Source organism: Dasypus novemcinctus, chromosome 1 (genome assembly GCF_030445035.2).
Source record: "Dasypus novemcinctus isolate mDasNov1 chromosome 1, mDasNov1.1.hap2, whole genome shotgun sequence".
Lineage (NCBI taxonomy): Eukaryota > Metazoa > Chordata > Mammalia > Cingulata > Dasypodidae > Dasypus > Dasypus novemcinctus.
Window position 1 is genome coordinate 204858170 of NC_080673.1, and position 15019 is coordinate 204873188.

The window sequence follows — 15019 nt, forward strand, 5'->3', positions numbered from 1 at the left end:
TCCTACAGTCCCATCCCGAGGTCCCTTTGCTGCTGTGCCTTTTCTCATGCTGCCCCGGCTGCGAGGAGCCCTGGTGCTAAGGAAGCTAACCGCGCCCAAGTTGGGGGACAGCCTCTGTCCTCGGCCCTGGGAGGTGGTCCCTAAGCCTGGAATGCCGTGCCTGATGGCTCTGTCTTCGTTTGCCGGGTGCCTCGGGCCCCACCGGGTCATCTAACGAGGTGACTGGGGGGCGGGCAGGGCTTACCTCGGTAGAGCACGGCCATATATGGGCGCAGGGACGACAGCGCGTAGAGGGCGCTGAGCCGCCGCAGCACGGGGCGCAGCGGGGCCGGCACGCTGGGCTGGCGCACGTAGTCGTCGAACTTCTGGGCCACCGTGAGCTCCACGAACGCCAGCGCCAGGTCGCGGCAGGCATACACCTGGAGAGGACATGGGGCCACTCGTGAGCAGGGCAGGCGGCCGGAGACCTGCACGGCCAGACCTGCGGGCCAGAGGCGGTCACGCGCGGGGACAAGGTCTGCGCCGGGCGAGCCTCGGGGCAGCAGGGAATGTAGCCGCACGGGCCCGGCAGGACAGGCGCCGTTCCAGACATATGACGGGAGCCAGCCTGTGCCCGGCCCACTTGGACCGAGGGGGGGGGGAGGGCGCCGTGGCCTCTGGAACGGCGTCGGCTCAGGGACCTGCCCCAGCACCGCGCTGGCTGGGGGCTCGTCCATGCAGCTGCCCGCGCTGGGTGGGCGTCCTCCAGAAGGGGGCTCCCCAGGGTCCGAGAGCCTGCTCAGCTGGCCACAGGGTCCACACAGCAGGAGGGGCGCATGGCTGACTGCTCGCACACAGCAGCTCAACGCCATCCCCACGTCTCCGGAGGGCAGGGCGGTGCACGCCGTGGCTTCCCCGGCCAGGAAAGAGGACGGCCGCGCTGGGGGCAAGGCGACTGCGGCTGCCCCGCGTCCTCACAGGGAGACCTGACGCCCGGCTCGCTGGGGTAACCGAGGCACTGGGGATCCAGCCCCAGCCTGTGCTTCTGAACCAATGCCCACAGCATTTCCTAATAACCACAGCTCCACTTTTTCCTTTCCATGTCTCCAATTGATCACTTCAGCAGGTTTTTAAAATCAGAAATAACCCCCGCGCTGCTTGGCTTGCTATAAAGGGCATCATTGTGCATTATTTCGCAATTGAAAAAAGAATCCAAGGTGACGTGGCTGGGTCGGGGAGCGGGACCTGCTGTGATGCCCCGGCCGGGCCCTGGCCTGGGTTGGGGGCACAGCGTGGCATCGAGGAGCACAGTGGGGACAGCAGGGGCAGTGAAGATGGGTGGCCGTAAGGGGGGCTCTGTTTCCAAGGCCTGGTCTAGGGGTCACCACTCACCACGCCAATGCCCCCCTGGCGCTGGAGAGAGGGGGGCCTTCAGGAGTGCGATTCAGGGGGAGCGGGCGCTTCACCCCCCATGCCAGCGCATGAGTCCAGGCACTACGAGGCCACGAGGCACTGGCTGCTTCCGCTGGGCGAGGGGTGCGTGTGCCCTCGGCTCGGGCAGGGCCATGGCTGGGGAGCCAGGGTGGGCTACACCGTGGGGGGGACACCCCAATTCCCCTGAGTCTGCTGGGCAGACGGAAAAGAGCAGGGCTGATGCCAGTGGCCGCGAGGGCTGGCCCTGGATACTTCCTGGGGCCAGGACTGCGCTGCGCGCCCTCCGGGCAGGGCCTCGAGGCATGAGGTCCCGCTGGCAACCAAATCGTGCTCAGCAAGGGCAGGACAGACCCAGGCAGGCTGGCGTCGGTGCCCACACCCCAACTACGTCCCTAGAGCAGATCGATGCAGTTTAAACCAAGACACGCCCGGGGGACCCGGGAAGGCCCGTGCGCACCTCGAGCTCCGTGCTCCGCTGCTGCTCTCTGCCCCCGCGGTGCTCTTCCAGCCTTAGCTAGGCTGTTCTGGCGTATCCTCAGGCAAGCGGCACCCTTTAATTCAGGCTCTTCCCAGGGTGCTGGGGGGGCCCAGGCAGCCCCTGCTGAGGACGTGGAACGTCAGCAGGAAGCTACAGCCCGGCCCTTGAGCGGGCAAGCGGGGTCCACGTCCACTCGGGCCTCAGAGCCGTGCATCCGTGACAGCAGACTTGCTGTCCCCGGGCCTCGGCTGCTTCATCTGCAAACAGGGGTGGCCACAGCTCTGGCTGCTGTGAGGAGTGGGTGGGACCCCCACAGGCTCTCAGGAACCACTGGCCGCAGGCGCCGCTCTCGGTCCCCGGGAACCCGATGTGGACGATGATGTCTGGCGTTCTGGAGGTGCCCAGGTGAGGAGACCTGTCTGCAGTGGGGCGCATGCTTGGGGGGCCAGACCCTGAAACTCCTCGCGTCCACAGGGTTGCTATGGCTGCAGCCTGGATGCTCACCCTTACGCCCTGAGCCCGTGGGATGGACAGGGACGTCTTGGGCGGCCCGCCCTCCTGGCCGGTCAGGTGGCCCCAGCTCAGATCCCAGACTCCAGCTGGCCGCCCCAGGGCACGAGCAGGCAGGGGCCCGGCGGGGGGAGGTGGCAGAGCAGAATGCCACCCCAGAACCCCCGAGCCCCCGGGCGCGGATCTGCTTCCATTGGCTTCCATCGCCAGGTCCCTTGAGCCTGTGACGCTGTGCCTCTGGGGATCCCAATGTGTCACCGGAGACACTGGTGATGTACACAGACAGTTTGGATTGTCACATGGGTGCTCCTGATGTGTGGGGAAGAGGCCAGGGGTGCTGCCAAATGCCCTGCAGTGCTCAGGGAGGCCCCCGCCCCAGAGTGAGACGGTCACTGTCCAGGGCTGAGCCGAGAACCTGCGGCTGTGCCTGCACCCCTCGCCTGAGCTCTCCACTTAGGGATCTGGTGACGATTAAACGTGGACGGGGGAAAGCAGACTTGGCCCAGTGGTTAGGGCATCCACCTACCACGTGGGAGGTCCGCGGTTCAAACACTGGGCCTCCTTGACCTGTGTGGAGCTGGCCATGCTCAGTGCTGATGTGCGCAAGAGTGCCCTGCCACGCAGGGGTGTCCCCGCATAGGGGAGCCCCACGCGCAAGGAGTGCGCCCCATAAGGAGAGCTGCCCAGTGCGAAAGAAAGTGCAGCCTGTCCAGGAATGGCGCCGCCCACACGGAGAGCTGACACAGCAAGATGACGCAACAAAAAGAGACACAGATTCCCGTGCTGCTGACAACAGCAGAAAGCGGACAAAAAGAAGAACATGCAGCAAATACACACAGAGAGCAGACAACTGGGGCAGGGGGGTGGGGGGGAGAGAAAGAAATAAAATAAATCTTTAAAAAAAAAACAACAATGTGGATGGGGCTGGCGAGGGCCCCGGTGGCTCTGTGCCGGGGGGTGGGGGGGAGTGCTCCGGTGGTGGTGAAGCTGGCCTGGTGGCGAATGCCCCAGCTGCCCTGCCTCCCACAGTGGAGAGCCAGGACCCAGCCCTCGTGGGTGGGACACTGTCTCCAGGGGGCCTGTGCGGCTCTAAGCTGTCGGGGCTCCAGAACCAGACTCCCCACGAAGTCATGGGCTCAGCCCAAGACCCCTCACCCCGCGGCCCCTTCCGAGGCCCTGGGGGGCCCAAGCAAAGTGTTCCTGTGGACCCGTAGATTACAGACCTTGATAAAGTAAACGACCTTAACCACCATCAGTTAAGACTGTCTCTTCCTGCCCCAATCTGCTAAAAAAAAAAAAAGAAATTTTTTTATTAAAAAAAAAAAACAGAGGGTCCCAGAGGTGGCAAGTGGAGAGCCATGGATTAAAAGGCAAGAGAAGGTCCCAATAAACTTACAGTTGTCGAATGGAGACCTTACAGTGCACTAATACTTTCCTTTAAAGTGAGCTTAACTAGCAATAAGAAATTGGAATAAGAAGAACAAAGTGACAAAGAGAAGATATAACACTTACGCAAAAACAACAGCTAATTAATCTCCAAGACTAGACAAAGAAGCTAAGAAACTGATTAAACCCGTCAAGAAAAAATGTTGACAAGACAGCAACAAAAATCTACAAACCAAACCAGTAATCAGGAAAACATGGCTGAATCCAATCAGGAAGGGGGGCAGGACTTCGCACAAGCAATGAAAGATCTCAGAACATTTATCACCGACAAATTTGATGAAGTAATGAAAGAGGTTAACAGCATGAAGACAACACTTGGAGGGGAAATTGCAGACATGCACAAAAAAATAGCAGATATGATGGAAATGAACACCACAATTCAAGAAATTAAAAATACACTTGCAGCAAATATCAGCAGACTAGAAGAGGCAGAGCAGAGAATTAGTGATGTGGAAGACAGTGCATTGGAAATCAAACAGATAGTACAAGTGGTCAATAAAAAGGTAGAAAAAATCCAGATAGGACTTAGGGACCTGAATGATAACGCAAAACGCTCAAACATACGTATTATAGGCATTCCAGAAGGAGAAGAGAAGGGAAAGGGGTCAGAAGGAGTGTTGCAGGAAATAATGAATGAAAACTTCCCAACCAAATCTACTGAAAGAGACAGATGTACATATCCAAGGAAGCACAGCGCACTCCACTGGTCATAAACCCCAACAGGCCCACCCCAAGACATATACTTGTCAAATTATCCAATGCTCAAGACAAAGAAAAAATTCTAAAAGCAGCAAGAGAAAAGAAAACCATCACATACAAGGGAAACTCCATAAGATTAAGTGCAGATTTCTCATCTGAAACGATGGAGGCAAGAAGGCAGTGGTATGATATAGTCAAGGTACTAAAGGAAAAAAATTTCCAACCAAGAATACTCTATCCAGCTAAACTAGCATTCAAAAATGATGGAGAGTTCAAAATATTCACAGATAAACAGAAACTGAAAGAGTATATCAACAAGAAACCTCCCCTTCAAGAAATTCTAAAGGGAGTTCTGCAGGAAGAAAGGAAAAAACAGGACAGTCAGAGATGGAGGAGAGTGTAAAAGCAACAAGAAAGACAAAAATAGAAGGGGAAAACAAAATAATACAAACAAAATATAACAAGCACAAATCCAACCAAAATATGGCTACCATAAATAACTCTCTAAACGTAATAACACTGAATGTCAATGGATTAAACTCACCTATCAAAAGATTCAGACTGGGACACTGGATAAGGAAATACGACCCATCTATATGCTGCCTACAAGAGACACATCTTAGACCCAGAGACTCATGGAGGTTGAAAGTGAATGGCTGGAAAACAATCATACAAGCAAACAACAACCAAAAAAAGGCAGGAGTAGCTATATTAATATCAGACAAAATAGACTTTAAATGCGAAACAATTGTGAGAGACAAAGAAGGATACTATATTTTAGTGAAAGGGACAATCTGTCAAGAAGATCGAACAATAAATATTTATGCTCCTAACAAGGGCGCCTCTAAATATGTGAGGCAAACGCTGGAAAAACTAAGTGAAAGAATAGATGCATCTACAATTATAGTGGGGGATTTTAATACAACACTATCAACTCTGGACAGAACATCTCAAAAGAGAATCACTAAAGAAACAAAACATTTGAACAGTATATTAGAAGAGCTGGATCTAATAGACATATATAGATCATTACACCCAAACACAGCAGGATATACATTTTTCTCAAGCGCACATGGAACATTCTCCAAGACTGACCATATGCTAGGCCACAAAGAAAGGCTTAATGAATTCAGAAAGATCGAAATCATACAAAACAATATCTCTGACCACAGTGGAGTTAAGCTGGAAATTTGCAAGGGACAGAGACCCAGACTCCACACGACAATTTGGAAATTAAACAGCACACTCTTAGAAAAACAGTGGGTCAAAGAGGAAATCTCAAAAGAAATCAATGACTACCTTGAAACAAATGATAATGATAACACAACATACCAAAATTTATGGGATGCAGCAAAAGCGGTACTGAGAGGGAAATTTATAGCCATAAATTCATATATCAAAAAAGAAGAAAGAGCAAAAATTGGAGAACTAACTGCACTTTTGATGGAATTAGAAAAACAACAACAAAGTAACCCAACAGCAAGAAGAAGGAAGGAAATAACAAAGATAAGAGTGAACTAAATGAAATAGAAAATAAGAAAGCACTTGAAAAAATAAACAAGACCAAGAGCTGGTTTTTTGAGAAGATCAACAAAATTGACAAACCTTTAGCGAGACTAACAAAGAAAAAAAGAGAAAAGATGCAAATACACAAAATAAGAAATGAGAAAGGTGATATCACCACTGACCCCACAGAAATAAAGACTATCATAAGAGGATACTTTGAAAAACTATATTCCAACAAAAATGACAATTTAGAGGAAATGGACAAATTCCTAGAAACTCATAAGCAGCCCATACTGACGAAAGAAGAAATTGATGATCTTAACAAACCAATCACAAGCAAAGAGATAGAATCAGTCATTAAAAATCTCCCAACTAAGAAGAGCCCAGGGCCAGACGGCTTCACAGGTGAATTCTACAAAACATTCCAGAAAGAACTAACACCAATCCTGTTGAAACTATTCCAAAAAATCGAAACAGAAGGAACACTGCCTAATTCCTTCTATGATGCCAACATTACCCTAGTACCAAAGCCAAACAAAGACACCACAAGAAAGGAAAATTACAGACCAATTTCTCTAATGAACCTAGACGCAAAAATACTTAACAAAACACTTGCTAATCGTATTCAACAACACATTAAACGAATTATACACCACGACCAAGTGGGATTCATCCCAGGTATGCAAGGATGGTTCAACATAAGAAAATCAATCAATGTAATACACCATATAAACAGATTGAAGGAAAAAAATCACATGATTATATCTATTGATGCAGAAAAAGCATTTGACAAAATACAGCACCCTTTCTTGATAAAAACACTCCAAAAGATTGGAATACAAGGAAATTTTTTGAACATGATAGAGTATATATGAAAAACCTAAAGCCAATATTGTGTACAATGGAGAAATTCTAGACTCCTTCCCTCTAAACTCAGGAACAAGACAAGGATGCCCACTGTCTCCACTCCTATTTAACATTGTCTTAGAAGTACTTGCTCGAGCACTGAGGCAAGAGCCAGAAATAAAAGGCATTCAAATTGGAAAGGAAGAAGTCAAAATGTCATTATTTGCAGATGACATGATCCTATACATAGAAAACCCTGAGATATCTACAACAAAGATTCTAGAACTCATAAATGAGTTTAGTAAAGTTGCAGGTTATAAGATCAATGCCCAAAAATCAGTAGCATTTCTGTACACCAATAATGAGCAAGATCAGGAGGAAATCAAGAAACAAATACCATTCACAATAGTAAATAAAAAAATCAAATACTTAGGAATAAATTTAACTAAAGAAGTAAAGAACTTATACACCGAGAACTATACAAGATTGTTCAAGGAAATCAAAGAAGACTTAAATAAATGGAAGAATATTCCCTGTTCATGGATAGGAAGACTGAATATTATTAAGATGTCTATCCTACCAAAACTGATCTACATATTCAATGCAATCCCAATAAAAATCAACACAGCCTTCTTTAAGGAACTAGAAAAACTAACTATGAAATTTATTTGGAAAGGAAAGAGACCCCGAATAGCCAAAGACATACTGAAAAAGAAAAACGAAATTGGAGGAATCACACTACCTGACTTCAAAACATACTACAAAGCTACGGTGGTGAAAACAGCATGGTATTGGCATAAGGAGAGACACATAGACCAATGGAATCGAATTGAAAGCTCTGATATAGAACCTCACATATATAGCCACATAATATTCAATAAAGCCACCAAACCCTCTCAACTGGGAGAGAGTGGCCTATTCAACAAATGGTGTCTGGAGAACTGGATAGCCATATGTAGAAGAATGAAAGAGGACTACCATCTCACACCTTATACAAAGATCAACTCAGGATGGATCAAAGACCTAAATATAAGAGCCAAGACCATAAAAACCTTAGAAAGCAGTGTAGGGAAACATCTATAGGACCTTGTAATAGGTAATGGATTTATGAATATCTCACCAAAAGCACGAGCAGCAAAAGAACTAATAGATAAATGGGACTTCCTCAAAATTAAAGCCTTTTGCACCTCAAAGGAGTTTGTCAAGAAAGTAAAAAGGGAGCCCACAGTGGGAGAAAATATTTGGCAACCATATATCTGATAAGAAACTTATAACTTGCATATGTAAAGAACTCCTATATCTTGAAAATAAAAAGATAAACAACCCATTTAAAAAATGGGAAAAAGACTTAAACAGACACTTCTCCAAAGAAGAAATACAAATGGCAAAAAGCACATGAAAAAATGTTCCAAATCTCTAGCTATCAGGGAAATGCAAATCAAAACCACAATGAGATACCATCTTACACCCATAAGATTGGCAGCTATGAAAAAAACAGAAGAATACAAGTGCTGGAGAGGATGTGAAGAAAGGGGAACACTCATCCACTGCTGGTGGGAATGCAGAAGGATCCAACCATTCTGGAGGACAGTATGGCGGTTTCTCAAAAAACTAGCCATAGATTTGCCATATGACCCAGCAATACCACTGCTGGGTATATACCCAGCAGAACTGAAAACAAGGACGCAAACCGATATATGTACACCAATGTTCATAGCAGCATTGATCACTATTGCCAAAAGTTGGAATCAACCCAAATGCCCATCAACAGATGAGTGGATCAATAAAATGTGGTATATACACACAATGGAATACTACTCGGCTGTAAGAACAAACACACTACAAACACATGTGATAACATGGATGAATCTTGAGAACCTTATGTTGAGTGAAGCAACCCAGACATTAAAGGACAAATACTACATGACCTCAATGATTTGAAATAACCAAGCTGCCCTAGATAGCAAGAGACTGAACAATAGGCTTACAAGAAATCGGAGGGTGGAGGAAGGATGTGAGCCGATGTCTACAGGGGTGGAATTTAAGACAAGATGGTGGTAAGTATGAACACAAAGAAGAGATAAAAGGGGGGCAAGGGTTGCCTTTGGCTGGGGCTTTGCGGGTTTGAGGGAGGCTGGGGATGGGCGGATGGGTAACATTGCCCAAAAGTGGGGGGAGGGAGGGGTAGCATACGAACACAGGAGAGGGTCAGGTGTTGGTGGAGAGTAAAATGCCGAGAAAATCATATCAAAATATAATAAAGAGGGTTACCTGTTTAGAATGCTCGGAGGGGAGGGTCTGATACAGGACGGGCTCCTGGGGAATGTCTAAATGCTCATTCTGCCAGAGTGGGTGACACCATGGAGTAGAAACCCAAGTAGTGAGAGTGGGGGTGGACCCACATCCTGGGGAGGACTAATGCCACCAAATAGAGGGAACTGTATCCCTCGAAAGAAAGGGTGGCTCCCAGGGCATTGGGGCAGTTGAGCAAGTTAGACCCTGAACACTATTCCATCTATATCTGGAAGTGGCTCCTCGGGAAACGGAGACTGGCTGTCACTGTGGGCACCAAGGTGGAAGGGAAAATGGACGTTAAATGTGTGTAACCAAGGTAAATGGGGGGTAAGAGAGGAGTTTCGTGAGAGTACACAAGGATGGATATAAAACATGTAATATTACAGCATAACATATAGGAGATGACAGACTGATAATGTAAAGCATAATGTAAAACATAGGATAATTAAGAATGTAAAAAACTGTGTATCCTAAAGTATGCACCACAATGTAAGCACAGATGTTACCTTGTTTGAAAGCTATTGTCTCAGACTCTGTACATTACGTTAAGTAAATATGATGTGAATAGGGTGTAAGAGTATCGCTGTGGAAGGGAAAGGTTTTGTGGTGGATGTATGGGAGTGCTGTATACTATATATAATGCATTGCTGTGGTCTAGGGCTCCTGTGAAGAGAAGCTCAATAATTAGGGGGGGGGGGGGAAGATAGGATGTAGAATTTTTTCCAAGTCAACACGTATTCTTTATATAACCTTTAAACCCATCGCTATATGCCATTTCCTAGTAAGGGACCCTGACATTATATTGGGCTTCAAATTTCAGGGAGTTCTGGATCACAGAGTGGTTCAACAAAGGCAATGGAGGAATACTGGTATGGGATACCATTGACAGGGGATATATGGCTGACAGGGAGCTGTACAGAACATATGTCCAGGGTGCATGGCAATGTTTGGATATACTCATAGTGGCAACAATTAAAAACCACAGTAGGGGGGGTACTGGGTTCCTGGCCAGTGGTGCTCTGTCGTGGTCCCTAGGGGAGCAGCGACAGTCTCCCAGGTGCAGCGGCGGGGACCGGGAGGGAGTGAGGGTTCAACAGTGAGCCCATGACGCTAATGACTATGCTTGTGAGCTGATAAGCCTAAAATAAGAACAAGGCCTAGAGCAGCATTGTGCCTGGGAATTTCCTCCTGTCAGCCTTCATGTTACTCAAATGTGGCCAGTCTCGAAGTCAAACTCAGCATGTAAATGCAATGCCTTCCCCCCAGCTTGGGACATGACACCCGGGGATGAGCCTCCCTGGCACCGAGGGACCACTATCAACTACCAACTGATGATGCAACTGGAAAATGACCTCATACGGAAGGTTCAACGCGGATCAGCGGAATATCCCTGTCTACATAAAATAACATGACTTTAAAATGCTGTTTGACCTAATGTAAGGGGGAAATGGAAAGGAGAAATGAGTTTATATGGCTACGAGTCTCTAAAAAAGAGTCTGGAGGTTGTCAGAAGGATTGCCCTTATGCACAACTGAGCAGAGTCTGAGAGACAGATAAAGCAGATACAACCCCTAGATATCGGTTCCTTCGAGGGCTAAAGAGACCCATGGGAGTTATGGTCATGGCCGATGGGGTTAACTACCAGGGCAGATGGCCCCTCTTTGGAACTGGTGTTTATGTGTGACGAATCTGGACTCAGATGGGATCTCTCTTCATAAGACTTTCATGCTAATGTGCTGGAGGTGCAGTTAGTGTCGGGGTTTAAGATATATTTAGGGGATTTGAATCTCTGGACTGACAATGTGATAGCCAGGTCCTGAGCCTCAACAGACTCCAGCACCTACAATCTGACTTATTGGGCTCACCACACTCAGCTAAGATGGAGTTGAAGAAGGACAACCACCACACCATGGAGCCTAGAGTGATTACAACTGAAAGTGGGAGGATTGCATCCAGCATCCAGGTGGAATCTGAGCCTCCTCTTGACATAGAGGTGCAATGGACACAACCAATCCAATGTCCACATAGAAAAGGTGGCATTGGATTGAGAAAAGTGGACATGATGGCTGATGGGTATGGGGAAAGGCAGGAAGAGATGAGAGGTGGAGGCGTCTTTGGGACATGGAGCTGCCCTGGATGGTGCTTCAGGGGCAATCACCGGACATTGTAAATCCTCACAGGGCCCACTGGATGGAATGGGGGAGAGTGTGGGCCATGGTGTGAACCGTTGACCATGGGGTGCGGGGGTGCCCAGAGATGTACTTGCCAAATGCAATGGCTGTGTCATGATGATGGGAGGGAGTGTTGCTGGGGGGGGGAGAGGTAGGGTGGGGGTGGTAGGGTTCAATGGGACCTCATATATATATTTTTTTAATGTAATATTATTACAAAGTCAATAAAATAAAAAAATAAAAAAACTGAAAAAACAAACAAACAAAAAAAAAACGCTGGAGGAATCACGGGGCAGTTAGGCCTGGGGGGCACGGGCCGCACACCTTTGTCTACTGAAGCGTGTCACGGGAGGGCGCTGCCCAGCCAGGAGATGAGAACGAGATAAACACAGCTTTCTTAAAGCGCCTACTAAGTGCCTGCTTCTAGTGGGCGGTCAGTAAATGGTAGCCGTTATTACATAAAGGAAAAGTTAAACTCCCCTTGCTTGGTCAGGGAGTATGCACACTTCTTATTTCAGCTTTTAAAAAGCCAGGAATTTTCCCAAAAGGACACAGCGATTCATGCCCTCCGCTGACGATGCCCGGGAGGGGTCGTTTCCCAGCACCCGGCACGCTGCCAGGACGCTGCTGCTTCCATCTGTGTGTCCTGACCCGGGGTCTGTCCTCTGCGCCGGGCACTGCCCCCTCGGGCCAGCGGCCAGGTCTGCCGCCCGGCTGGTCACCGGCTCCACAAAACCAAGGCGCAGGAACGCTTTCCACATCGGGGCACTGTCGGTCCCGCGCTCCCGGGCTTCGCCCCGCCGCTGGCTCCCGCCCTTGGTACAAGGCCATCCTTGCTGTTCGGAACGTCCAACCTTCAGGCAGGCAGAGCCAACGGCTTCCATTTCTTCCGCAGCTTCTGCGTTTCCTGCCGCCGTGCGAGGCCTGTCGCGGGCCGAGGTGGCGTGGCTCCTCCCTGAGGTTTCTTCTCAGGCTGCGCTGCTGTCGTGACCACCACATGGGAAGGGGTTTCCTCTCCCTGAGGACCCGCGGACGTCCCGCCAGGGCTGGGAGCCTGCTCAGCTCGCCCGGTCCTCCTCGATCTCGCCCAGCCCCGCCGGCCTCTGCCCCGGGCCTGCCTGGCCGCTTCCCATGGCTTCGGCACGCCAGGCCCGTCCACCTGCCCAGGTCGCAGGCTGGGCCATCCGCCCCCGCCAAGGGGCTCACGGCCGCCGCCGCAAAGCTCCTTAACAAAGTTCAAAGGTGACCTCTTCCTAACAACCGTTCCTAAATCCTCAGGAGGGGCTGTGAAACCCCACGTGCTCAGAGGCCCCCCCACGGACAGAGGCTCACACCACTTCATTTCTCTCTCTCGAAACCTGTGTTTACTGATCACAGACACTGAGGAGGGCTGAGCGGCACAGCCGGAGGGGCCGAGCCGAGGGCCAGTGGGGGCAGTTCTAAGATGCAGACGTGGTCAGAAAATGGCCCTTCTGCGCATGCCGAAGGAGAATCTGACTTGCAGAGAAAGGAAGGACATGGGAAAGTGAACCCAAATCTATCAGTTTCTCGATGACCAAACTGGCTGTGGCCCAGTCCAGGCCAGCAGCGGAAGGCAGCCCACTCTGGAAGGATCTTTTCAAACCTCCTGTTTTTGCTCACTGTGGGACTCAACTACACGTTCTGTTGCTCTTAGCAAGCCACGTCATTGGTCTTTGTTAGGGCACAGATTGGATCGTGTTTACACAAACGCTGCAGAGCCTCTGAAACCAAGAGCCTCGGTGTGCGCACCTGTGGGCAGGTGTGGTCAGAAAGTTCCCAGAGACGCCCGCCTGCTTTCCTCCCGGCGGGAGGCTGCGCCTGCGTGGGGAGCGGGGGCTCGTGGGGAGAGGTGGGCGGGGAAGCTGGGTTTCCGGGGTGGCGGCATCCCCGAGTTTGGCGGAGACCCCCTTCCACAGCACGAAGGCGCGCTGCCCAGGCTTTCTCACGGCCTTGCCACAGCAGGCACCTGTGCCCACGCGGGGCGCAGCGGGGTTCCGAGAGCCCCTGGCCTGACGAGGTTCCTACAGCAAGGAGCCCGTGCACCATGGACCCCCAGCTCACAGGGCCAGCTCCGTGCACACCCGGCATGCCAGAGCAGCCTTGCCATCCCGGGACGCACACCCCCGGCGTTCCTCGGTGGCACGAGGACCTGCGGTACGCGCGGGCAGCAGTGTCACCTCCAGGAGCCTCGGAGGCCCTGGCGAGCAGCGTCGCTCTGGCCACGGGGAGGGGGGACCCACTGCGTATTCAAGGCTGGCCGGCCGACATCCAGCTTCCGTGATCACGGTGACCGATTACGGCCACTGGCCACCGAGGTCAGAGGGGACCCCGTACCCCAGAAGCAGGGTGTCGCCATCCCTAACTTACGGGGGGCAAACCAAGAGGTCAAGGAACCCGCCCAAGGTCAGGGGGCTGGAGGGTGAGAACTTCCCGAGCACCTGGCACACAGAGCTTGGAGCAAGGGACGAAGAGAACGGCTTTTAAGCAAAGCGGTACCTGAGAGTTGTTCAGGGCGTCAAAGTCACTGCTTCCTGACCTTTTCTCTCGGTTTAGTTTTTGATGACTCTCACGGAGCAGGTAACACACCAGCCACCTGTATGCCGCCAGGGCGACTGGAAAAGGATAGAGGACAGAGTAAGAGCAGCATGCACACAGCGTCCACCCACCCAGTGGCCCTCCAGCGTGCTGCGTGGACTGCGAACCGGGCGGGGGTCCTGGGTTGCAGAAAAGGAAACCGAGGCACAGGCAGGGTAGGTCATTACCCAAGCTGCCTCATCCAGGAGGGGGTCAGGGCGCCTGCTGGCTCTGCCGTGAGACCGCCCCGCGGCGCTGTCGCGGTTCTCGCCACGACGGAGGCCGCGGGTCCCGGGGCGCCCCCTTGAGCCCGGCCACAGGGTTTGGCTCGCCCTCCACCGCTTGGTCTGGGTGGACCAGGGGCGCCACCGGCCTCAGGTCACCTAGGATCTGCCTGGGCGTCGCAGGGATTTTCAGGCAGGTGGCAGCAGGAGGCACGAGGAAGGGGCACCTGTTCCCACCTCCCTCTGGCCGTGCCAGCCTGGGCGCCCCTCCCAGAGTCTTGCCAGGTGTGGTGGGTCAAACGGAGCCCCCCCAAAAAGGGACATGCATGTACTGCCCCTGGAACCTGGGCGGTGACCTTACTTGGACAAGGGTCTCTGCTGACGGGATGAAGCTGAGGACCTGAAATGGAGGTGGCCCTGGCTGGCCCAGGTGTCCTTAGAAGAGACAGGGGACACCCAGCGAGGAGAGGGGGAGACCTGTGAAGATGGACCGGGGCCGGGCAACGCAGCCACCCGCCAAGGGCACTGGGGTCCCTGGGGCTGGAGGAGGCAGGAGTCGCCGCCAGGGGCTGCTGGGGGGGTCACGGCCGGCCACACCTGACTTCCATGCTCCAGATCTGTGGACAGTAGGCATGGCCTCCTAAGCCCCTCGGCGTGAGGCCACTTGCCACGGCTGGGAGAGGAGCACCCCAGAGGACCCGGCGCTCATTTCTGAGCCTTAAACGCTGCCCCCGAGGGCGTCACCCGGAAACCCAGGCCTGCGTCTCGAGACAAGCGGCAGCACCGGCCGAGGCCATTTGCCAACGCCCGTCCTGAGTCCTTAGAGCCTGACTGTG

The 15019-nt window shown here is 51.5% G+C and overlaps 1 protein-coding gene across 2 annotated transcripts in view; it reads right to left on the reverse strand.

The window, feature by feature from the left end:
• The window catches only part of ACOX3 (acyl-CoA oxidase 3, pristanoyl), a 92303-nt gene that overhangs the window by 8240 nt on the left and 69044 nt on the right, over positions 1 to 15019 (reverse strand). For both annotated transcript variants that reach the window (XM_058301308.2, XM_058301306.2), the window contains 2 exons: positions 13882 to 13997; positions 245 to 419 (listed from right to left, as the gene is read on the reverse strand). In XM_058301308.2, the coding sequence (XP_058157291.1) occupies positions 245 to 419; positions 13882 to 13997 (291 nt within the window). The remainder of the gene's footprint in view (positions 1 to 244; positions 420 to 13881; positions 13998 to 15019) is intronic.